Raw genomic sequence first — 24,615 nt, forward strand, 5'->3', positions numbered from 1 at the left:
AGTCGACCTAGGGGAGGTCCCAGGACCTCTTCAGATATTCTCCACTGTCATTTTCCGTGAGTGGGAATCGAACTTGGGTCACTTGGTTCATAGTGCATTGTGCTGACCACTGCACCACCGATCCCCCAATTCTCACCCATGCACGCACGGACAAAGACAAAGATCTCCTGTATAGCCTGTAACAGACTGTGGGGGCAAGTGCTGTTAGCGAGCACCTATGAAGGCTGGCACGGCACACGAGAGCGTGGGTGGCCAGCACCACGCCCGACCGACTTTGTGTCCCTAGTGGCGATGTTTACTACACACCGCACCAGGTACTAATTTTAGGCTGAGTCGACCTAGGGGAGGCTCAGGACCGGATCAGATAAAAGTCATTGGTGTTGGCCGTGAACGGGAATCGAACTCGGGTCGCGAGATACGTAGCGCGGCACGCTAACCGCTACACCAAAGACAAAGATCCCCTGTATAGCCTTAACGGGCTGTTGGGGCAAGTGCTGTTAGTGAACACCTATAAAGGCCGGCACGGCACACGCGGCCGCCTTTGTCTCCCTCGTGGCATTTTTTTTTACACATAGCACTAGGTACTCAATTGGGTCGCCGGGTTCGTAGAGCTACACGCACGCACACATGCAGAGACACAACAACAACAACCGCCATTCGCCACTAAGTGGCGGTGACGTCACCATGACGCTTGTGCCAGGCCAGAGACACACAACAACAACAACCGCCATTCGCCACTAAGTGGCGGTGACGTCACCACGACGCTTGTGCCAGGCCATGTGCACCCTGAGGCCACGTGAAGTGTCGAACGCCCGCTGGCAGGAGGTCACGGGGCAGACCCAGGTGCCACGGGTCGACTGACCGAGATGACCGAGATGACTGGCTGATGCACCACCTGTGCCCCCTACTGTGCCAACTTGCTGTGCTTTAGCCACCCGGCGCTCCGCTCGTTGTTGTGAGCGTTGCTCCTCCGCCCTCCGTTGTTGTTGGAGGGCGACTGCCTCCAACTGCCCAGTAGCGTCCTTCACGAGCCTCCTCCACTGAGGCCGATCTTGACACCGCTGGTACCAGTCATCGGCAAGTCCACTCAGCTCCACACACACACAGACAGGCACATTCACCTGGACACATTCACACACATATATATACCTCCAACGCTCACCCCAACAGCTTGTGCAGGCTACACGGGCGGGGGGGGGGGGTACTGTTATATGTATACGTACCCGTAGGTGGGGGGGTCTCACCTGCCAGGACGCACCGCTGTCCCGGGGTTCGGGGGTTGCCCAGGTAACCGGGCGCGCACCTGTATAGCCACACACAGACACGGCGCGACACCCCTCAATCGGACGGGCAAAGTGGTCGGACGGTGCTGTGAGTGCCATCGCCATCGCGGTTGTGTGGTCGCCGCGGTAGTGATGGTAGTGTGGTGTCGCAGTGTTGGTGGCAAGGTGGTGCGATATCGGTAGTGCGGTAGTGCAGTGCCGGTAGTGCCGTGTCGCAGTGTTGGTGGCGTGGTGGTGCGATGTCGGTAGTGCGGTAGTGCAGCGCCGGTAGTGCCGTGTCGCAGTGTTGGTGGCGTGATGGTGCGATGTCGGTAGTGCGGTAGTGCAGCGCCGGTAGTGCCGTGTCGCAGTGTTGGTGGCGTGGCTTTTGGTCGTCGTGGCCCACCCCCACGTACTGATCGCAGTAGCGCCCCGTGTACCCAGCCTGGCACGCGGTGCAGCGGTAGCCCCCGTCAGGGGCTCCCTCGCAGCTCGGGGAGAATCTGGGGGAGGGCGGTGGGGGTCAGAAGTTAGCGGTGAGCGCAGAGGGCGTGTGTGGACGTATGGGGTGTGTGCAAGCGTGTGTGCGTGTGTGGCACCTGCTGGGTCTGCCCCGTGACCTCCCGCAAGCGGGCGTTTGACACTTCACGTGGCCTCAACGTGCACACAGCCTGGCACAAGCGCCGTGGTGACGTCACCGCCACTTAGTGGCGAATGGCGGTTGTTGTTGTGCGTGCGTGTCTATGCAGCGGTAGTGTAGCGGTTAGCCTCGCTGCGCTACGTGCCCGGCGTGCCGAGTTCGATTCCCGCTCACGGCCAAAAACAGTGGCGAATATCTGAACTGATCCTGGGCCTCCCCTAGGTCGACTCAGATTAAATAAGTACCTGATAGGATGTGTGAACATTGCCACTGTGGAGAGACAGAGGCGGTCAGGAGTGGTGCTAGCCACCCAGCCCCTCATGCACCGTGCTGGCCTTCGTACATCCTCGCCAACAGCACTTGCCCCAACAGCCTCTTAATTCTTACAGAGGGGATCTCTGTCTCGTTTTATGTCCAAGTGGCAGGAAAATGGAGAAGCCGCAGGAAAGCGATGCAGAACAGGGGGAGAGGCGCCCAAGTTGGGAATCGAACCCAGGCGCTAATTGCTGTGCAGGATGGGTTTCACCACTACTCCACCCCTGCTGCCCATGTCTCCATCGTTGCGGTGTGCACCTGGTGTGTGGCTGGATGTGTATGTGAGACCCACTGTGTGTGGGTGGATGTGTGTGCGGCACCCGCTGTGTGTGTGTGGATGTGTGTGTGAGATCCACTGTGTATGGATGTCTGTGCGAGACCCACTGTGTGTGGGTAGATGTGCTTCAAGTCTTCTCGGCCACAGTCATTACCTCCCTTCTCTACGCTTGCGAAACGTGGACCCCCCTAATGGAGCATCTTCGCCGGTTAGAAACATTTAGGCTGGCCTGCCTACGATCCATCCTGGGTTTAACCAGGCTGGATTGTGTGAGGAGCTCACAAATCCTTGAAATATCTGGGCAAAGTCCCATCGGTGAGCTCCTCCGGCAGGCAAGGCTGCGTTGGCTGGGTCATGTAGCCCGCATGCCCAGCCACCGCATGCCTAAACAGCTTTTGTTCGGCCGGATCGAGGGGGCTAAACGGGTGCGGCACGGGCTAGAGAAGAGATGGAGTGATGTGGTACAGGAGGACGTGGAGCTGAGTGGACTTGCTGATGACTGGTACCAGCGGTGTCAAGATCGGCCTCAGTGGAGGAGGCTCGTGAAGGACGCTACTGGGCAGTTGCAGGCAGTCTCCCTCCAACAGCAACGGAGGGCGGAGGAGCGACGCTCACAACAACGAGCGGAGCGCCGGGTGGCTAAAGCACAGCAAGTTGGTACAGTAGGGGGCACAGGTGGTGCATCAGCCAGTCATCTCGGTCATCTCGGTCAGTCGACCCGTGGCACCTGGGTCTGCCCCGTGACCTCCTGCCAGCGGGCGTTCGACACTTCACGTGGCCTCAAGGTGCACTTGGCCTGGCACAAGCGTGGTGGTGACGTCACCGCCACTTAGTGGCGAATGGCGGTTGTTGTTGTTGTGTGGTTATGTGTGTGTGGCTGTGTGTGCGGCACCCACTGGTTGCCGTGGCTACTGAGCGGGCAGGCGCAGGGTTGGCAGTCCTCAGGGGTACCCTGGGTGGCGTCGCCGTAGTAACCGGGCTCGCAGCGCTCGCACGAGCTGCCCGTCGTGTGGTGCTGGCAGCTCTACACATGCACGCACACGTACACACGTACACACACACAGACACGTAGTGGATGCTGTGTGTAGTAGATGCTGTGTGTATAGTGTATGCTGTGTGTAGTGTATGCTGTGTGTATGCTGTGTGTAGTGTATGCTGTGTGTAGTGGATGCTGTGTGTAGTGGATGCTGTGTGTAGTGGATGCTGTGTGTATGCTGTGTGTAGTGTATGCTGTGTGTAGTGGATGCTGTGTGTAGTAGATGCTGTGTGTATAGTGTATGCTGTGTGTAGTGAATGCTGTGTGTGTATGCTGTGTGTAGTGGATGCTGTGTGTAGTGGATGCTGTGTGTAGTGGATGCTGTGTGTAGTGGATGCTGTGTGTATGCTGTGTGTAGATACTGTGTGTAGTGGATGCTGTGTGTATGCTGTGTGTAGTGGATGCTGTGTGTAGTAGATGCTGTGTGTAGTAGATGCTGTGTGTAGTGGATGCTGTGTGTATGCTGTGTGTAGTGTATGCTGTGTGTAGTGGATGCTGTGTGTAGTGGATGCTGTGTGTAGTGGATGCTGTGTGTATTCTGTGTGTAGTAGATGCTGTGTGTATGCTGTGTGTGTAGATGCTGTGTGTATGCTGTGTGTAGTAGATGCTGTGTGTAGTGGATGCTGTGTGTAGTGGATGTTGTGTGTATGCTGTGTGTAGTAGATGCTGTGTGTATGCTGTGTGTAGTAGATGCTGTGTGTAGTGGATGCTGTGTGTAGATGCTGTGTGTAGTAGATGCTGTGTGTAGTTGATGCTGTGTGTAGTGGATGCTGTGTGTAGTGGATGCTGTGTGTAGTGGATGCTGTGTGTATGCTGTGTGTGTAGATGCTGTGTGTAGTGGATGCTGTGTGTAGTGGATGTTGTGTGTAGTAGATGCTGTGTGTAGTAGATGCTGTGCGTATGCTGTGTGTAGTAGATGCTGTGTGTAGTGGATGCTGTGTGTAGATGCTGTGTGTAGTAGATGCTGTGTGTAGTTGATGCTGTGTGTAGTGGATGCTGTGTGTAGTGGATGCTGTGTGTAGTGGATGCTGTGTGTATGCTGTGTGTGTAGTTGCTGTGTGTAGTGGATGATGTGTGTAGTGTATGCTGTGTGTGTAGATGCTGTGTGTAGTGGATGCTGTGTGTACTAGATGATGTGTGTAGTGGATTCTGTGTGTATGCTGTGTGTAGTGTATGCTGTGTGTAGTGTATGCTGTGTGTAGTGGATGCTGTGTGTAGTGGATGCTGTGTGTAGTAGATGCTGTGTGTATGCTGTGTGTAGTAGATGCTGTGTGTATGCTGTGTGTAGTGTATGCTGTGTGTAGTGTATGCTGTGTGTAGTGGATGCTGTGTGTAGTGGATGCTGTGTGTAGTGGATGCTGTGTGTAGTGGACGCTGTGTGTAGTAGATGCTGTGTGTAGTGTATGCTGTGTGTAGTGGATGCTGTGTGTAGTGGATGCTGTGTGTAGTGGATGCTGTGTGTGTGGATGCTGTGTGTAGTGGATGCTGTGTGAAGTGGATGCTGTGTGCAGTGTATGCTGTGTAGTGGATGCTGTGTGTATGCTGTGTGCAGTGTATGCTGTGTGTAGTGGATGCTGTGTGTAGTGTATGCTGTGTGTAGTGTATGCTGTGTGTAGTGTATGCTGTGTGTAGTGTATGCTGCGTGTAGTGGATGCTGTGTGTAGTAGATGCTGTGTGTAGTGGATGCTGTGTGTAGATCCTGCGTGTAGTGGATGCTGCGTGTAGTAGATGCTGTGTGTAGTGGATGCTGTGTGTAGTGGATGCTGTGTGTAGTGGATGCTGTGTGGATGCTGTGTGGATGCTGTGTGTGTCGTGGATGCTGTGTGTTTCTCGCTGTCTCACAGAGCAGGACGCCGTCTCTGGGTCACAGCTGTCTGAGTGGCCGTTGCAGTCGCACATCTCACAGAGGCCCAGGTAGAGGCCTCCGCCGGTGCGCGTGTAGCCCGCAGCGCAGTCCTGCAACGCAACCCACGCGGCCACCGTCGCCATTAACATCATCGTCAGCATCTCCGCACCTCCGGTTAGCGCGGTTGGCTACACGTAGGGTGCGAAAGAAGTTCAACGTACTGTACATACACAGTCGACGTGTAGCCCGGAGCAGAGCCCATTCCGAGTCATCGTCATCATGATCATCGTCATCATTTTGATGATCGTCACGAACATCGTCATCATGTCGCAACAAAGCCATCAACATCACCGCCGTGCGCACGAGCTCGTCCGTTACGCTGTGCGTGCACGCCCACGTCGAACACACGCACGCATACGCACACGCACACGTACGCACACGCACGCGACCATCGCGTTACGCACGTGACCGTCCCGGCCACGTGTTCCCGCATCTCACGAACCCCCTTGCGCAGAAGCGCCCGGACGCGCGTTCCGGCCTAGCCGGCCGCCCGCTCGGCAACGGCGGCCGGCCAGCCGGCGATCCGGTCGGAGTCGGCGCCGGCCCCCACCTGGCAGGAGAGTCCGGTGTAGGCGGCGGGGCAGCTGCACTGCTCCACCTGGAGCGCGCGCGCCCCGCCCGTGTCGCCCGGCACCGCCGTCTCGAGCGACACGCCGCCGATGCTGGCGCTCGCCGTGTCCGTGGAGAAGGAGGCGCGCACGAGGATCGCGTCCACGTCCGCCAGCGCCATCAGCAGGTGCTCGCGCGTCGCGGGCTGCCCGTCCAGCCGCTGCCAGTACGACTGCGTTGGGGGCGGGGTCAAGGGGGGGGGGGTTGCGCGGGCGCACGGAGCCAAAGATAGTCTCCCGTCAAGGCCGGCGTTGTTGGCGGCCAGTTAGTGCTCGTCCGTGCGTGCTGAGCACCTGTGTGCTGAGCGCGTGTGTGTGTGGTGTTGAGTGTGTGTGTGGTGTACCGAATGTGTGTGTGGTGTGCTGAGTGTGTGGTGTGCTGAGTGTATGTGGTGTGCTGTGTGTGTGGTGTGCTGAGTGTGTGTGTGGTGTGCTGAGTGTGTGTGTGTGGTGTGCTGAGTGTGTGTGTGCTGAGTGTGTGTGTGTGGTGTGCTGAGTGTGTGTGTGGTGTGCTGTGTGTGTGTGGTGTGCTGAGTGTGTGTGTGGTGTGCTGAGTGTGTGTGTGTGCTGAGTGTGTGTGTGGTGTGCTGAGTGTGTGTGTGGTGTGCTGAGTGTGTGTGTGTGCTGAGTGTGTGTGTGGTGTGCTGAGTGTGTGTGTGGTGTGCTGAGTGTGTGTGTGCTGAGTGTGTGTGTGGTGTGCTGAGTGTGTGTGGTGTGCTGAGTGTGTGTGGTGTGCTGAGTGTGTGTGTGGTGTGACGAGTGTGTGTGTGGTGTGCTGAGTGTGTGTGTGCTGAGTGTGTGTGTGTGGTGTGCTGAGTGTGTGTGTGCTGAGTGTGTGTGTGTGGTGTGCTGAGTGTGTGTGGTGTGCTGAGTGTGTGTGGTGTGCTGAGTGTGTGTGTAGTGTGCTGAGTGTGTGTGGTGTGCTGAGTGTGTGTGTAGTGTGCTGAGTGTGTGTGGTGTGCTGAGTGTGTGTGTGGTGTGCTGAGTGTGTGTGTGGTGTGCTGAGTGTGTGTGTGCTGACCGCCTTAACAGACAGTGTAGTGCGGGGCGGTGGTGCAGTGGTCCACGCACCGCACCGTTTTACAACCCCAAGTTTAATTCCCGCTCAAGGCCAACATCAGCGACGAATATCTAAACCAGTCCCCAGGCCTTCCCTAGGCAGACTCGGCCTTAAATGAGTACCGGTGCTGCGTGTAAACATCAGCGCTGAGGAGACAAAGGCGGCCGGGCATGGTGCTGGCTACCCACCCCCTGTGCCGGCCTGCATAGACGCTCGCGAACAGAACTTGCTGCAACAGTATGTGAAGGCTACACGGGGGATCTTTGTCTTTGTATGGACACCAGATAAGGATTGTGCCGGACCGCATCGTCGTGGCGACGGGAGATGGAGTCACCCTGCGTTGCCAGGCAGCCGGGGCATGGCAACACAATACCGCCATGGCAGCCATCATAGGCTCTCATTAACAGCACTTGCCCCGACAGCCTGCGTAGGCTACAACGGGGGGTGGGGGAGCTTTGTCTTTGTTTGCTGCGTTCGAGGGCGGCTCACCTCGCGCAGGGGGATCTCGAAGGTGCGCGTCTCCCCGGGCTGCAGCTGCTCCCGGTGGTACGCCGACAGGGTGATGTCGTTGCCCTGCGCCGCAACGCCGCGCGGGCACACCGCGCCGCCGTTAGCCGCGGCAACGCCCTCGGCTCGCACGCCGCACAGCAGCGGGACCGAGGCACGCGGCACCGCGAAACGCAGCGCTACCGCATCAACCGCCGAGCGCCACGACGCCTGCCAATCACCACTCGTCGCACACCGCACGCCCGTCGGCCGCTACTATTGGTCGTAAAGACGTGAAAATTAATGATGACGACGATGATGATGATGATGTGATAGATTATATTGATGATGAGATGGGCTTAGGATGATGAGGCTGATGATGACGATGGTGATGCAATAGGCTTACGATGATGTGGAGGTCAGCATCAGGGATGGGGGAGCCCTGGGGTCCGGCAGAGTAGGAGAGCGTGTAACGGAGCTTCCCTCCGTACGCTGTCACCTACGCACACGCGCGCACATACGCACGCGCACACAGACACACACGCGCGCACACACGCACAGACACGTACGCACGCAGACACACGCACGCACAGATGGGCGCACACACGCACAGACACAAACAGACAAATGCACGCACAGACATGCGGACACGTGCACACACGCACGCAAGGACAGACACACACGCACAGATAGACACACGCATGGACACACACGCGCACGCACAGACACATCGTTAATTATCTCACCACATCCACCCGGCACCTCCCAGGATCACCATCATCTCCCGGATGTCTCGACCCGACCTCCCAATTACCCCATTACCCCCCGCCCCCCCCCCCCATTAGCCACAAACGCTCCGCACCCTGCCCATCGCATGGAGAAGAGGGTGCCAACGAATATCCCCCTCCCCGCACCTGCTGGGAGCAGATATAGTCGGGCAGGCGCCAGTAGAAGACTTCATCTCGAGGCAGCAGCGGCCAGTCCCTGTAGACCAACTCATACTGTGTGCGTGTGGGCCGCACCGTGTCGAGAGGCAATGTGATGTGGCGGTGGTGGTGGTGGTGGTTGTGGTGGTGGTGGCGTGCGGCGTTCCGGTGTGCGGTGCGACGGCGTTGTATCGCACGTGATGCGGTGGTGGTGTGATGGCGCGTTGTTGCGTCGATGGTGACACGGTGGAGGAGTTGTTGTTGTTGTCGGTACGAGGATTCATCGAAAGGAGTTTCGGCGGTGGAGTGGTTGGCATGAATGGACGTTGGGTGAGCGACAGTGTCGGTGTGGCCGGGTCGTCGTGTGGGAAACGTCCGGAGCCACGCAAGACAAAGAGGAAACGGGGAAAAGATGAAGTGAGAAAAACTGGAAACCGCAGAGGCGTTTGCGCGCACCCGCCAAAGTCTCGGTAGGCCGAGGTCAGACCAGGGTCAGGCATGCAGCCACTCATTAGGGGGCCGGGGGGGGGGCTGAGCCCCCTAGAGACAGAGTAAAAACGGTGGGGGAAAAATAAAACTAATGATACTTACTTGAACAGCCGTAAACTGCGTACTCCGCTGAAATGAGCAATGAGACGTTGGCGTTCATGCAGACCCACGGGTGCACGTACGTGTGCGTGTGTGTGTGTGGTGACGTGCACCACAACCACACACGCGCGCACGCACCACAAGCGCATGCTGTCACACGCACTCCACACGCGTGACACACACCATGCACATGCCATCACACAACTCATGCACACCATACACACGCGCGCACACACACCGCAATTGCTTACACGCGACACACACCCCACAATTGAAAAGATCCCCCGTAGCCTTAACAGACCGTTTTGGCAAATGCTGTTAGCGAGCACCTATGAAGGCCTACACGGCGCACGAGGGGGTGGTTGGCCAGCACCACGCCCGGCCACCTTTGTCTCCCCAGGGGCGATGTTTAAACACCGCACCAGGTACTCATTTGAGGCCGAGTCGACCTATGGGAGGCCCAGGACCGGTTCAGATAATCGTCACCAGTGTTGGCCGTGAGCGGGAATTGAACTCTGATCGTCGGGTTCGGAGCACGGCGCGCTAACCGCTACACCACGACCGCTCACCACAGACGCACACACGCACCACACACACACGCACCACAGCACACAAACACACCAGATGCACACGCACGCACACACGCCACCCCCTCCCCCCCCCCGAATGCCAGCACCACGCCCGGCCACCTTTGTCTTCCCCACCACCTCTACCTTTGCCACCTCGTGCGGCCGAGCCCCCCGTGGAGTCAAGGGCTCGTGGACCCCCGCGATCTCATTGGACGACTTGTTGTCCCGAGAGGTCAGGGGGTCGAAGTGGGGGGCCGCCTCCAGGAGGGAGGGAAACTGGGGGGAGGGGCGGTGGGGTGCAGATGCCTCTGTTAGCGGTTGGGAGCTCGCAGCTCCGCGATGGCTTTGCTGTGGCCCGAGCCCACGTGGGCGCTCACCTGCCCCTAGCCCACGTGGGTGATCACCTGCCCCTAGCCCATGTGGGCGATCACCTGCCCTTATCCCACGTGGGTGATCACCTGCCCCTAGCCCACGTGGGTGATCACCTGCCCCTAGACCACGTGGGTGATCACCTGCCCCTAGACCACGTGGGCGTTCACCTTCCCCTAGCCGACATGGGTGATCACCTGCCCCTATCCCACGTGGGTGATCACCTGCCCCTAGACCACGTGGGTGATCATCTGCCTCTATCCCACGTGGGTGATCACCTGCCCCTAGACCACGTGGGTGATCACCTGCCTCTATCCCACGTGGGTGATCACCTGCTCCTAGCCCACGTGGGTGATCACCTTCCCCTAGCCCACGTGGGTGATCATCTGCCCCTATCCCACGTGGGCTCTCACCTGCCCCTAGACCACGTGGGTGATCACCTGCCCCTAGACCACGTGGGCGTTCACCTTCCCCTAGCCCACGTGGGTGATCATCTGCCCCTATCCCACGTGGGCTCTCACCTGCCCCTAGACCACGTGGGTGATCACCTTCCCCTAGCCCACGTGGGTGATCACCTGCCCCTAGCCCACGTGGGTGATCACCTGCCCCTAGCCCACGTGGGCTCTCACCTGCCCCTAGCCCACGTGGGCTCTCACCTGCCCCTAGCCCACGTGGGTGATCACCTGCCCCGATCTCCCACGGGCGCTCACCTGCCCCACGTGCGTCTTGCTCTGCAGCTGTGTGCGACGACTGTTGGTTGACACGGGGGAACCGGACGTGCGCGACGACGACCACGACGAGCGCCACGGGGGCGGCGGCGTCGGGAGGGGGGGCGGCAGAATGAGGGGGATCCTGCGTGGGGGAGGGGGGGGCGCCCGGCCCCCCGACTCCCGCCCACGCCGAGCCGGGAAATCCTCCGGCCAACCGGAGCCGGCGTCCGAGAAAACCGGGAAAAGATCGAGGAAATTATTATCCCCGAATGCGGCGCCATCGCCGCCGTCGTCGTTCCCGCCGCGACGGCCGCCCCCCTGGGCGTGCCGGTGCGGGGGAGCGCCGGGTGGCTCGTTGGGGATCGCGTTGGGGTTGGCATCGTCGGGGAGGCCCTCGGGAAGGGCGTTGGCGAGGCCGGGAGGCCCAGGGAGGGGGCGCTCGGCCGCGGGACGGCGCGGCCTGAAGAATGACGGGAAGAGGCTCCACACGTCGGAGTCGATCCGAAGCTGCTCATCGGTCATGTCGGAGCCCTGAGGTCATGGGAGAAAGGCCGGAGAGAGGAGGACAGGGGGTGCGAGGGAGGAGCAGGAGGAGCAGGGAGGAGCAGGGGGACAGCGCTCGCAGTTGCAGCCTCGCCGCGGGAGTGGAGAAGGAAGGCGGAAGTGAAACGACAGCGGAAGTGAAACGAGAGGAGCGCCGTGGAGCTGTCGCGGTGGCGACGGGTGAGATGGCGGGAGAGAGACAGAGGGCGGGCGCTCGCTACCTGCGACCTTTTGGCCCTGGAAGGTGCCACGAAGGAGGTCAGGTGCTGCCACGCGGAGGCGTCGCGGCGCAGCTCGTCTTCGGTCATCGTCGCCATCTCCTTCTGCGCTCGCGAGGAACGCAGGCACGAGGGCGCGGGGTCACCAAGTCACGGGGTCACGGGGTCAGGGCGGCATGCCAGCATGCAGGTGGAAGGGGCAGGAGGGTGACCACGCCATGCACGGCCGCTTGTGAGGGCGAGGCAATGCCAGGAAGGAGCGAGTGGGCGAGCAGGCATCATGGCCTCGTGATCGGGGCAAACGGCGGGGCTACCTGAGCAATGGGTGGAGAAACCTAAGTAGTGGGCGGAGTTACCTTAGCAGTGGGAGTGGCTACATTAGCAGTGGGCGGAGCTACCTGAGCAGTGGGAGTGGCTACATTAGCAGTGGGAGGAGTTACCTGAGCAGTGGGCGGGGCTACATTAGCAGTGGGCGGGGCTACCTGAGCAGTGGGTGGGACCATCGTCAGGACACCGCGAGGGAGGTCGCTCAACTCTGCGGGTGATGCAAGTGGTTGAGTGGGCGTGGCTATGTAAAAGTAGGCGGGGCTGGAGGGTGGGAGGGGCTGCCACATCACCATGTATCCCGGTGGAGCCTCCTAGACATTTGTAAACTTTAGGTGTTAGTTACAGCGAATGTCCACACACAGTTGTTATGCTCCTGTTATTTTTGGGTTGTTGCTGTTGTTGTTATTCAGTTATTGCAGGATGGCTGAGCCACGTTTCCCGTTCTCTGCCATTTGACACGTGCAGGGCAATGGCACCGCATTCAGTCACAGCAAACGTCCGCACACAGTTGCTGCTGTTGTTGTTATTGAGTTGTTGTTGTTGTTGTCGTCGTTGCTGTTCCTGCTGCGTACCTTGTGAGCTCGGCGAATGCGGGCAAACTCTCTCTCTCTCTGCCGGGGTCACGGGGGTAACGCGGTCACCAGCGGAGACGACAGCGATAACGTTACCGACGTCGTTGCGAGGCACGGGGGAGACACGGGGAGAGAGACGGGAGAGACACGGAGGGCATGGGGAGACAGAGGCAGACGGCGCACAACACACGGAGGAAGAACGGAGGAAGAACGAATGAGGAGACAGGAGGTAAAAACGGGTGTGGCGAGCAGGCCGTGCGGAACATGCCATTCGTGCTTGTGTGCGTGCGCGCCTGCGTGCGTGCGACTCAGCCTTAAACGAGTACCCGGCGCGTTGCGTAAACATCGCCAGTGGCGAGGCAAACGACGGCCTTCACGGGTGCCCGTTGACAGCACTTGCCCCAACAGTCTGTCAAGGCTATACGAGCACGTGCCCGAGCGAGCGTCCGAGCGCCGTCACCTTGTCGGACGTGAAGACGGGCGGCAGCTGCCAGTAGTGCGTGTGCGGCGCCAGCTGGCCGAAGGCGGGAGCGGTGACGCGCCCCGGGGCCACGCGCTCCAGCAGAAGCCCGTCAGTGACGACGGTGGTGCGGGCGCGGTTCACCAGCGCAAAGCCGTGCTCGCCCCCGGGCTGCAGCCCCATCGTGATCTGCACGCGGGCGCAGCGGCAGCATCATCAGCAGCAGCAGCATCGTCAACAGCAGCAGCATCATCAGTAGCAGCATCATCATCACCAGCAGCATCATCAGCAGCATCATCATCAGCAGCAGCATCACCATCAGCAGCATTATCATCACCAGCAGCATCAGCAGCAGCATCATCATCATCATCATCAGCAGAATCATCATCACCAGCAGCAGCATCAGAAGCATCATCATCAGCATCATCATCAGAAGCATAATTAGCATTATCACATTTTCCCACCATGTGCCCACGTGCAGCCATGTGTCTGCCCATCATGTGTGTGCACCGTGTGCCCACGTGTGTGTGTGTGCCCACGGGTGTGTGTGTGTGCCCACGTGTGTGTGTGTGTGCCCACGTGTGTGTGTGCCCACGTGTGTGTGCCCACCATGTGTGCGTGCGTGCCCACGTGTGTGTGTGTGCCCACGTGTGTGTGTGTGCCCACGTGTGTGTGTGTGTGCCCACGTGTGTGTGTGTGTGCCCACGTGTGTGTGTGTGTGCCCACGTGTGTGTGCCCACGTGTGTGTGTGTGTGTGCCCACGTGTGTGTGTGTGCCCACGTGTGTGTGTGTGCCCACGTGTGTGTGTGTGTGTGCCCACGTGTGTGTGTGTGTGTGCCCACGTGTGTGTGTGTGTGCCCACGTGTGTGTGTGTGTGCCCACGTGTGTGTGTGTGTGCCCACGTGTTTGTGTGTGTGCCCACGTGTGTGTGTGTGTGCCCACGTGTGTGTGTGTGCCCACGTGTGTGTGTGTGCTCACGTGCGTGTGTGTGTGTGCTCATGTGTGTGTGTGTGTGCCCACGTGCGTGTGTGTGTGTGCCCACGTGCGTGTGTGTGTGTGCCCACGTGCGTGTGTGTGCCCACGTGTGTGTGTGTGCCCACGTGTGTGTGTGTGTGCCCACGTGTGTGTGTGTGTGCCCACCGTGTGGCGGTAGTAGCCGGAGCTGGCGCACTGCCCAGTGACGCCCATGCAGAAGCAGGCGAGGCAGCCGTCGGGGTTGTCGGCGTGGAGGTGGAACGTGCCGGGGCGGCACGTGTCGCACGTGCGGCCCTCCACGTTCACCTGGCGCGGCACACCGTGGCACACCACCACACCACGTCACACACAGACACGCCGTACCACGGCACACAATACCACCACACCACATCACACACAGGCACGCTGTACCACACAGGCGCGCCGCACCACGGCACACAATACCACCACGCCACATTACACACAGGCACGCCGTACCACACAGGCACGCCGTACTACACCACACAACACCACCACACCACGTTACATACATACACGCCGCATCACAACACACAACACCACCACACCGTACCACACCACACCACGCCTACTACCCAGCCCCATGCGCGGTGCCATGGCGCGCGCCTCACCTTGCACTGGCAGCCCCTGTGGCTGTCGCACTGATCCCCGGCGCTGCCACGGGGGTCGCAGCGGCATCCCTCTGTGGCACACACACACGCACCCCCGCACGTCACTCACCCGCACGTCGGCCTCGGCAAGGTAAGGTAATTGTACCCTTTTAACCGGGTAAAAGGGTAAAGGTAAAGGGTAAAGGTGTCGACATGCCAAGGGGTAAGGGTAAAAGGTAGGCTCGTTGCTTTTTACCTTTTACCTTACCTGCTAAAGGGTAAAAGGTAGGGTAGAGTGATTGTATTGTGGTAAGGTAAAAGGTAGGGTAAAGGTAGGCTCGTTGTTTTTACACTTTTACCTTACCTTGCTGAGGCCTACCCGCACGTCACTCGCTAGCCTGGGCGACCCCCACCTGTGTACCTGTGCACATCACTGGTGATCCACAACTGTGTACCTGTGCATATCTCACCTGTGCAGGGCTGGCCAGCTTGGGGATTTCCAGAATATCCCTCTGCACACCTGCACGCACACACACAAAGATCCCCCATGTGCTGTTAAGCGAGTAGTAGCACCTATGCAGGCCAGCATGGCCTGCATTTTAACACGTAGTAGGGCTTTCGCGACCAATATTATCATTAAGAGGTTTTTTAGGGTTAGATCGCGTCAATATAAATGTGTCGTTAAACCCGCCACCACCCGACACAGCCAATAAGCAAGGTTTGTCATGTGAACAAAACATGGCAATTCGTCCCTAGCGCAGCACGCCTGCACGCACACGAGCACACACACGCACAGCGATTGGCGGTTGTGATTGTGAACCTCTGCTGTACTGGGTCGGCTTTGAGGGGAAGTGGAAAAAGGGGAGGAGGAAGGCACGGGGGGGGGGGGGAGAAAGAGGTTACTCACCTGCATGAGAAGGTTCAAGCATTGGGGCAAGGCCACCTGTTCAGCCTTACCCAGGGCCTCCATTCACCCGCTCTCACCAAGGGCCTCACCCAGTCTCCATTCACCCGGACTAACCCAGGGCCTCACCCGGACTCCATTCACTCGGTCTCACCCAGGGCCTCACCCAGTCTCCATTCACCCGGTCTCACCCAGGGCCTCACCCAGTCTCCATTCACCTGGTCTAACCCAGGGCCTCACCCAGTCTCTATTCACTCGGTCTCACCCAGGGCCTCACCCAGTCTCCATTCACCCAGTCTCACCCAGGGCCTCACCCAGTCTCCATTCACCTGGTCTAACCCAGGGCCTCACCCAGTCTCCATTCACCTGGTCTAACCCAGGGCCTCACCCAGTCTCCATTCACTCGGTCTAACCCGGGGCCTCACCCAGTCTCCATTCACCTGGTCTAACCCAGGGCCTCACCCAGTCTCCATTCACTCGGTCTCACCCAGGGCCTCACCCAGTCTCCATTCACTCGGTCTCACCCAGGGCCTCACCCAGTCTCCATTCACCTGGTCTAAGCCAGGGCCTCACCCAGTCTCCATTCACTCGGTCTAACCCGGGGCCTCACCCAGTCTCCATTCACCCGGTCTAACCCAGGGCCTCACCCGGTCTCCATTCACCTGGTCTCACCCAGGGCCTCACCCAGTCTCCATTCACCCGGTCTCACCCAGGGTATTACCTGGTCTCCATTCACCTGGTCTAAACCAGGGCATCATCTGGTCTCCTTTCACCCTCTCCCCAGCCTGCGTCTGCGTGTGTCTTAGCGTGACTCTGTGATAACCCCTTTTTGCCACTGCTACATGCGAGCCGAGCCAGCACAGGGCCCTCGCGTACTACGAGGTGGTTTTCCCACTGGCTGTTTGCCGAGCCCAGCAGGAACCAAACCGTGCTACGCTGCTGGCCTCACAAGAAGAAGACGTCTGAATCTGGCTTGGGGGTGCCAAGCAGGGCCAGGCAGAGTGGGGAGGGGCTGATGACATCAGTCGGTACGCGGTGAGGACGCGGCGTCACCCACGTGCTTCTCGACTCGTTTGCTGCGCGTGATGTCAGCGGCAGGGCTCGGGTTGTGCGGTGGAAAAATGTCCCCGGCGCCGCTTAAAAGGTCGTCACGGCCCTGGTGCGGCTTGGTGAAGTGTGAGAGGGATACGAGCTGTATGCCACTATGCCCCACACGGAGACAAAGCCCTTCCCCCGCGTAGCCTTAACAGACTGTAGGGGCAAGTGCTGTTAGCCAGTAGCACCTATGAAGGCCGGCACGACACAATAGGGGATGGGTGGCCAGCACCACGCCCGGCTGCCTTCGTCTCCCCAGTTGGCGATAATTTCTTGCCGCACCGGGTACTCATTTGAGGCTGGGTCGACCTAGAGGAGGGCCCAGGGATCGATTCAGATGATCTATCACCGGTGTTGGTGGCCGTGTGTGGGAATCGAACTCGGGTCTCTGCCAGGTCCGTAGCGCAGCATGGCGCTAACCGCCGCACTACCGGCTTCCCCACGGACACGAGCGCTCGAGGGGCAGGCTGCTTGCCCCCCCCCCCCCCCCGCGGGCATGTTGCACTGTCGTCCCAAACCGGCGTGGTCGCCCCCTCGTCCCCGTTGACGCATGGCAGCCGGGCCACGGGGCGCGACGCCGACCGGCTGGGGTCCCGCTCGACGCAACCGGAGAGCGGCGGCGTGGCAACGGCAACGCCACATTCGACGGAGATGGAACCGGAGCGTCGTCGGAAAGGAATCGGAAGAAAAACTAAAATAACTTTATCAGTACCGAGGCTCCCAGAAGGCCATGCGGGAGGGCTGTGTGTGGCACAGTTTGAGTGGCAGGCGGTCGTGTCGCTACGGTTCTCTGCGGTGAGTAACAATGTCTCTAAAAACAGCGGCGCTGCTACGCCTCTCAAAATTAAATTAACGCTGAGCTGCTCGCGTGTTCCGAGATTCGTCGGTGAACGGGGACACCACCCACACCCTGCAACTTGCAGACGTCTCGGAACGGGGGAGAAGACCCCATTCGGGACCCAAATATCATCATCGCACCTCCTCCTTCCTACGCCAACCCTCCTCGAAGGTGCCGGCGGTGTGACCATCGACCGCATCAGAACATCAGCAGGCCGATGCACCGCACCTCCTCCATGAGTGGAGAAAAATGTAAGACGCAACCACTGTGGCGGCGCGACTGTGGCCATGGAACCCAAACTGCGGAGCACGCAGTGAACCCACTGTGGCCTGGGCTCGTTCAACGAAGGAGGAGGAGTAGCTGAGCTGCACCAACTCTCTCCTGAAGCCCTCTCGTGGCTGGCAGACCTCGACATTGGCGTCGAGCCCTTGAACACGGTGCCACGGGCAAGACGAAGAAGGAGGGAGAAGTATTTCTAAGAATTCCAAGATGCTGACGATGATGGTGATGATGGTGATGACGATAATGATGGTGGTGGTGGTGATGATGGTGGTGATGATGATGGTGGTCCCGATGAATGGTGGTGACGACGATGATGATGGCGGTGACAACGATGATGGTGGTGACGATAACGATGATGGTGATGACAACGACGATGATATTGGTGACGATGATGATGGTGGTGGTGACAATTATGACGCTGATGACGACGATGGTGACGATGGTGACGATGGTGATGATGATGGTGGTGATGATGACGACGATGGTGACGATGGTGATGATGATGGTGGTGGTGACGATGGTGACGATGATGATGACGATGACGACGATGACGATGGTGACGACGATGGTGGTGATGATGATGGTGATGATGATGGTGGTGATGACGATGGTGACGACGATGACGACGGTGATGATGGTGACGACGATGGTGGTGATGATGATGATGATGACGCGGAGCTCCAAGGCTTGTTTCTGCACCGATGCCAACAATGTCCTCTCCTCTACGTTGCGTTTTTATTAACTCAGCCAGCAGCAGCACACACGGCTTAGACACACACCAGCACGGGCAGCCAACAGGCGGAGTGTGGGTGTGTGTCAGGGATGTGTGTGTGGGTGTGTGTCAGGGATGTGTGTGTGTCAGGGTTGTGTGTGTGGGTGTGTGTCAGGGATGTGTGTGTGTCAGGGTTGTGTGTGTGGGTGTGTGTCAGGGATGTGTGTGTGTCAGGGCTGTGTGTGTGGGTGCGTGTCAGGGATGTGTGTGTGTGGGTGTGTGTCAGGGATGTGTGTGTGTCAGGGATATGTGTGTGGGTGTGTGTCAGGGATATGTGTGTGTCAGGGGCGTGTGTGTGGGTGTGTGTCAGGGATGTGTGTGTGTGGGTGTGTGTCAGGGATGTGTGTGTGTCAGGGATATGTGTGTGGGTGTGTGTCAGGGATATGTGTGTGTCAGGGATGTGTGTGTGTGGGTGTGTGTCAGGGATGTGTGTGTGTCAGGGGCGTGTGTGTGTCAGGGGCGTGTGTGTGGGTGTGTGTCAGGGGCGTGTGTGTGGGTGTGTGTCAGGGATATGTGTGTGTCAGGGATGTGTGTGTGTGGGTGTGTGTCAGGGATGTGTGTGTGTCAGGGATATGTGTGTGGGTGTGTGTCAGGGATATGTGTGTGTCAGGGATGTGTGTGTGTGGGTGTGTGTCAGGGATGTGTGTGTGTCAGGGGCGTGTGTGTGGGTGTGTGTCAGGGGCGTGTGGGTGTCAGGGGCGTGTGTGTGGGTGTGTGTCAGGGGCGTGTGGGTGTGTGTCAGGGATGTGTGTGTGTGGGTGTGTGTCAGGGATGTGTGTGTGTCAGGGGCGTGTGTGTGTCAGGGGCGTGTGTGTGGGTGTGTGTCAGGGGCGTGTGTGTGGGTGTGTGTCAGGGATATGTGTGTGTCAGGGATGTGTGTGTGTGGGTGTGTGTCAGGGATGTGTGTGTGTCAGGGGCGTGTGTGTGTCAGGGGCGTGTGTGTGGGTGTGTGTCAGGGGCGTGTGTGTGGGTGTGTGTCAGGGATATGTGTGTGTCAGGGATGTGTGTGTGTGGGTGTGTGTCAGGGATGTGTGTGTGTCAGGGGCGTGTGTGTGTCAGGGGCGTGTGTGTGGGTGTGTGTCAGGGGCGTGTGTGTGGGTGTGTGTCAGGGATATGTGTGTGTCAGGGATGTGTGTGTGTGGGTGTGTGTCAGGGATGTGTGTGTGTCAGGGGCGTGTGTGTGGGTGTGTGTCAGGGGCGTGTGTGTGTGTGAGTGTTAGAGCCGTGTATGTGTGTGTGTGAGGGTGTCGGGGCTGTATGTGTGAGATTACCAAGGACATGTGCCCACGAACCCTTTTACTTTGCACTTAATCTGCACAACGTCTAAGTAACGGTTAACTCAAACGCACGGTCCAAGCGCGTATCGCACGCGCGTGTTTGTGTATATGTGTGAGTGCACTTTCCCTAACAGTCTGCTCAGGCTATATACGGGAGAACCTTTGTCTTTGTGCGTGCGTGCGTGCGGCAATACGCAGGCCCGTCAGTCCGGGATGACGTGCAGCGGGACGGCGAGGCGGCCCAGCGCCAGGTACAGCCCCCCGTGCCCACGGCCGTGGCGCCCCTCGGCACTGCGCCCGGCACCACCCGAGGCCGGCTGCCCTCCGCTGCCCACGCCCACCACGGTCTGCCCGCGCACAAACTCGAGCACTTCCTGCAGACGCAACGTGGAGGCCCTCCCGCCGCCGCCACCGCCGCCCCGCCCTCCCACGGGCCTGGCCGTCGTGCGGGCGGTGGAGACCCCCGGCACCGCCTCCGCCTCTGGCTCGTCGCAGCGCCGCGTGGGAGACGGCGCCGCGACGGCGGCGGCGGTGGCGGCGGTGGTGGCGGTGGCGGCGGTGGCAGCGACGCCCGCGCTGCCGGCAGCCACGGCCGAGCCGTCGCCGGATGTCGCATCATCCTCCGCCGAGCCGCCCGGGGCGGGGCCGTCGTGCCGCCGGGCGGGCACGGCGGAGGGGCGCCGGCGTGGCGCGGGTCGGCCCCCTTCGTCGCCAGGGAGCCTGGGATGCGTCGACGCGGAGGCGTTTCTCCGATTGCCGCGGACGCGTAGGGGTCCACCCGAGTATCCACTAGAATGTCCACCTGGAGCTTTGCTCAAGGTCCCACCCGTTCCGCTCCCTGCTGACTCGCGTTCCCCGGGCTGCTGCTGCTGTTGTTGCGGCTGTTGCTGGTCCTCCCAAGTCCGCGTGTTGCCCACCGTGGCCCCACGTCCCACAGCGGCCTCGCTGCCCGCTTGCCCGCCCGCGCCATCCCCCAGCCTCTGCCGGAGCTCGGAGATCTGCGCGGCGTGGCCCGCGGCGAGCAGCTCGGCGTGCTCCAGCCGGCCCCGCGCAGCCCTCGCCTCCGCCTCCGCGCCGTCCGCACGCAGCTCGGAGGCCGCGACGCGGCCAAGCGCGGCGGCGACCTCGTGGCGCAGCCCGGAGAGCGAGCGCCGCACGGCTCCCAGCGCCCGCGACAGCTGCCGCTGCCGACGCCGCAGTGAGATTACGGCCCGTGCCGTCCTCCCCAGCAGCCCCTCCGGCGTCACCACCCGGTGGCCCCACGGTAAGAGGGGGGCGGGCGCGGCGGGAGCGGCCGCGTCCCGCGCGGATGCGTCCGACGTCTCCGCCTCGCCGAGTTCCCTTTGGGCGGAGGTTTCGGGCGCGCCCCGCGGTGTCCCCGACCGTGGACTCGGCAGGACAAGGTTGAGGGGCGGCTGCCGCCGCCCCCCCCGCCGAGCCGACGGGGGCGGCCGTGTCGCCACCGCCGCGGCCGCCGCCTCTGCCTCCTCCGCGTCGTCTCCGGCACCGCTCCCCACCTCGGGCCGCTCGGAGCCGCTCTCCGCAGCCTCGCCTTGGGCCTCATGCTTCCAGCGCCGGGCGCCCCGGGACACGGCGGCCGCCACCGCCACGGTGCCGGGGAACGCCGGCTCTCCGCCACGGAAGTCAAGCAGGCTGGGCCGGACGGGCACGGCGGGGCCGCCCACCCACGGCGAGCACCCCACGGGAATGAGCTGCTCTGAGCGCAGGAAGGGGAGGCGCTTGCCGGGGCACCGGCTCGCGACGGAGTCGCCGGGGGAGCCCGGGATGCCCGCGCCCGCCGGGTCATCTGCGTACACCACCGCTCTTCACCGGCAGGGACGACAGTCAGCCATCAACGACACCGCCATCGCAGCCGGCGCCGGGAAGCGGAAGCCGAGAGGCAGGAAAGGCAAACGGCGCCGCGGCCACGGCCGCCGGGTCGGCAGGCGCCGGGACCCGTGGCGCGGTTAATTGGCAGCGCCATTAATCGGCAGAGGCAGGGTTAGTGTCCGGGGGCCTGGGCATCCCAGGGGCCTTTCTTAGAAACCTCCTCGGTGTGGCCTCCCCCAGGTGAACGTCAGGGATGCCCTACCGAACCCAGGTGATTCGTGGGACTTCGGGCACGTTGCTGATTCATCGGCTTTACTTCCACCTGCCAGCCCAGGCACCCTGGACCGCAGCCGCTCCACCGAGAGGCTCGTCTGAGTGGCCGGTCATTGGGTCGCCATGCCAGATGTTGCTAATCTCCAACGTGTGGACAACGGAGTGGATGTCCTCCAAGGTGATGGAGCGATGGAATTTGGCTCCGTGCACAGGCGCAGGACGGATTATTATGACATCGTGGGATCGTGAGAGGGTGGCGGTGGCTCGGCGGGGAGGCCTTCATCCGGCAGTTGATTGACCATGGCTGACGACGACATTCTCCAACCCCAAATCCCAACGCTCGGACCGCGCCAAGCGCACGATCGATGACCGCGTAGGCCGCCATCACGGCCCGATGCGGAGACTTCCTCGACGTGGATGGGGCTGTGCACCACTCGCGGGGCCGCCACCACCTCCGGGGCACGATCCCCCGCGGTGGCATCCTCACTCAGCCCGGAAGGGTGAAACCTTCCTATGTCGACCCCCCCACCCCCACTTCCTGTCCTGTCGCCTGCCCCCCCCGAACCCGTCTCGCCACCCAGGATGCCGGCAGTCACGGCTGAGTAGCGCGACCCCCCCGAGTGTTAGGCCCGGTCCACGCGGCGCGACGTTTACAGAGCGGCTCGCCCCCAATCGCCATCGCTCGCTGGGGCCCATCGGCAGGCAAGCTGCCGCGCACTAGAAAACTGCCGACGGTGGCACCAAGAGAGCGCGGAGGCCATGGCTCGGCATCCCCTCGAACAACGGGCCAAACCTCGCGACATCATACCTGGCCCGTTGGCGCGCCGTCCTTGGCATGTGCCCTGGCGCAAGGAATGAGAGAGAGGTTGGGGCTGCCCCTGCCCAATTTCCGCCCACCACCACCCCACCCCCCCATCTTCGTCCCGTTGCGGTCGCACCGCCTGCACGCTCTGCGCCCGTCGATTGCGGCTCACGTCAACGAAGGTGACACCACGTGTTGCTCCGTCTGTCGCGGAAAAGTTTTTCGTAGACTTCTCCAGACGCTTCGGCGATGGTCGGAGTGAAATCGGCGGTTTAAATGGGCGACGCTTGGGAACGAAAATTGCCCCCCCCCCAATAAGCGTCAACCCCCCCCCTCCCCAGCGTCGCCCTGTAACACTCGCTACGCGTGGACCAGGCACGAAGCTTCAAGCAGCAGTTAGAGCCGGCGCGCGTTCCTCCAGTTTCCTCCCACAATGCAACAGAAATTAGCCACGAGCACCGCTGCCCAAACGTCCCACCGCGGGGTGGATAAGACACCAAAGACAAAGATCCCCCGTGTAGCCTTTTACAGACTGTTGGGGCAAGTGCTGATAGCGAGTGGCACCTATTAAGGTTGGCACGGCACACGAGGAGGTGGGTGGCACAGCCCCCTCCCCCCTTTAGTCAATCCACTGCTGGATGAGGTCCTCCCCGCACCGCGTGGGTCGTGGGGGTTTCTTTGACCGTACTTCACGCTGGTCATTGCGTGCTGAACAATGGTGGTCTGACAATGTTTGACCCTACGTCTGCGTGGTGATCACTGCCAGGTTGGTGAAGGCAGTGGGGGCACGTGGGGGGTATATGGGTCTCTGTATGAGATAGAGCTGGTGTGTGGGTGTGTGGGTCTCTGTATGAGATAGAGCTGGTGTGTGGGTGTGTGGGTGCCTGCATGAGATACGCCGGCAAATGCCGTACCTGTCACAGAAGCGGCCGGTGTGTCCTGGTGGGCAAGTGGTGCAGGTTGCCTGCCCGTCCGAGTCTCGGTAGCACGACCCCGGGCTCCTGCACGCACGCGGGAGCCACAGGGGAGTTCCGCATTTTACCCTCCGCCCACGCGAGCTACGCGGGTGTTGTGAGCGATGCCGGGGGGGAGCCGGGGGGTCGCAGGGGGGGGGGGGTCGCTGGGGGGGTGGGGTGCGGGGAGGTGCTGTGGGGGGGGGGCCGTACTGTCCGATGGGGGGGCAGGGGCAGGGCCTGCAGGCGTCGGGGCCCCCCGTGGAAGGGTCTCCGTAGAAGCCCGGCTTGCAGCGGTCGCACCGCGGCCCGTCAGTGTTGTGCTGGCAGCTCTGGGTGTGGTGACGCGCCGGAGGAGGGTGGGGGGAGAGACATGTGGGGGGACATGGAAGGGACATGCGGGGACATGCGCGAGGAGACGCGGGGGGACACGCGGGGATACGTGGGGAGATATGGGGGACACGTGAAGGGACACGTGGGGACACGTGGGGACATGTGGAGGACACGTGGGGGGGGGGGGACACGCGGGGGGACACGCGGTGGGGGGACGCGGGGACACGTAGGGACACGTGGGGGGGACACAAGGGGCCACGGGCAAATACGGGTTACACGGGGACATGTGAAACACACATAGGATCACCATCATCGTCACTACCATCGCTACCATCATAGTTACTACCATCGCTAACATCACCATCATAATCACTACCATCACCACCATTGCTACCATCATAGTCACTACCATCACTCCCATTACCATCATCATTACCATTATTACGATACCCACTACCATCACCATCATCATTACCATCACCATCACGATCATCACTACCATCACTGTTACCATTCCATCATTACCATCGTCACCACCATCACTTTCACTGCCACCACCATCACCACGATCGTTACCAGAATTACCATAATTACCATGATTACCATGGTTACCATCACTACCATGACTGCTATTATTATAATTATTGTACATTATTACCATCCAGAAAGGTGGCCTCATGCTGGAAGCGCTGTCTCTGTGAATCTGTGTCTGTCTGTCTGTCTCGCTATAAGTGTTTCTGTCCCTGACTCCGTCTCTCTGCGCATCTTTCTCGGTCTCCCTCCGTCCGCCTTTGTCGTTCT

The 24,615-nt window shown here is 60.5% G+C and overlaps 1 protein-coding gene across 6 annotated transcripts in view; it reads right to left on the reverse strand.

Annotated features, from left to right (window-relative positions):
- The window catches only part of HSPG2 (heparan sulfate proteoglycan 2), a 196,729-nt gene that overhangs the window by 58,839 nt on the left and 113,275 nt on the right, over positions 1 to 24,615 (reverse strand). For 3 of the 6 annotated variants that reach the window (XM_078873345.1, XM_078873342.1, XM_078873344.1), the window contains 18 exons: positions 23,695 to 23,813; positions 23,443 to 23,529; positions 14,926 to 14,975; positions 14,477 to 14,547; positions 14,013 to 14,153; positions 12,873 to 13,061; positions 12,413 to 12,451; positions 11,517 to 11,618; positions 10,753 to 11,283; positions 9,818 to 9,949; positions 8,505 to 8,591; positions 7,997 to 8,089; positions 7,594 to 7,677; positions 5,987 to 6,217; positions 5,373 to 5,486; positions 3,391 to 3,518; positions 1,679 to 1,765; positions 1,245 to 1,303 (listed from right to left, as the gene is read on the reverse strand). In XM_078873345.1, the coding sequence (XP_078729471.1) occupies positions 1,245 to 1,303; positions 1,679 to 1,765; positions 3,391 to 3,518; positions 5,373 to 5,486; positions 5,987 to 6,217; positions 7,594 to 7,677; positions 7,997 to 8,089; positions 8,505 to 8,591; positions 9,818 to 9,949; positions 10,753 to 11,283; positions 11,517 to 11,618; positions 12,413 to 12,451; positions 12,873 to 13,061; positions 14,013 to 14,153; positions 14,477 to 14,547; positions 14,926 to 14,975; positions 23,443 to 23,529; positions 23,695 to 23,813 (2,344 nt within the window). The remainder of the gene's footprint in view (positions 1 to 1,244; positions 1,304 to 1,678; positions 1,766 to 3,390; positions 3,519 to 5,372; positions 5,487 to 5,986; positions 6,218 to 7,593; positions 7,678 to 7,996; positions 8,090 to 8,504; positions 8,592 to 9,817; positions 9,950 to 10,752; positions 11,284 to 11,516; positions 11,619 to 12,412; positions 12,452 to 12,872; positions 13,062 to 14,012; positions 14,154 to 14,476; positions 14,548 to 14,925; positions 14,976 to 23,442; positions 23,530 to 23,694; positions 23,814 to 24,615) is intronic. The other 3 variants (XM_078873347.1, XM_078873346.1, XM_078873343.1) reach the window with 2 other exon arrangements.

The sequence above is a fragment of the Lampetra fluviatilis genome, chromosome 36 (assembly GCF_964198595.1).
Source record: "Lampetra fluviatilis chromosome 36, kcLamFluv1.1, whole genome shotgun sequence".
Lineage (NCBI taxonomy): Eukaryota > Metazoa > Chordata > Hyperoartia > Petromyzontiformes > Petromyzontidae > Lampetra > Lampetra fluviatilis.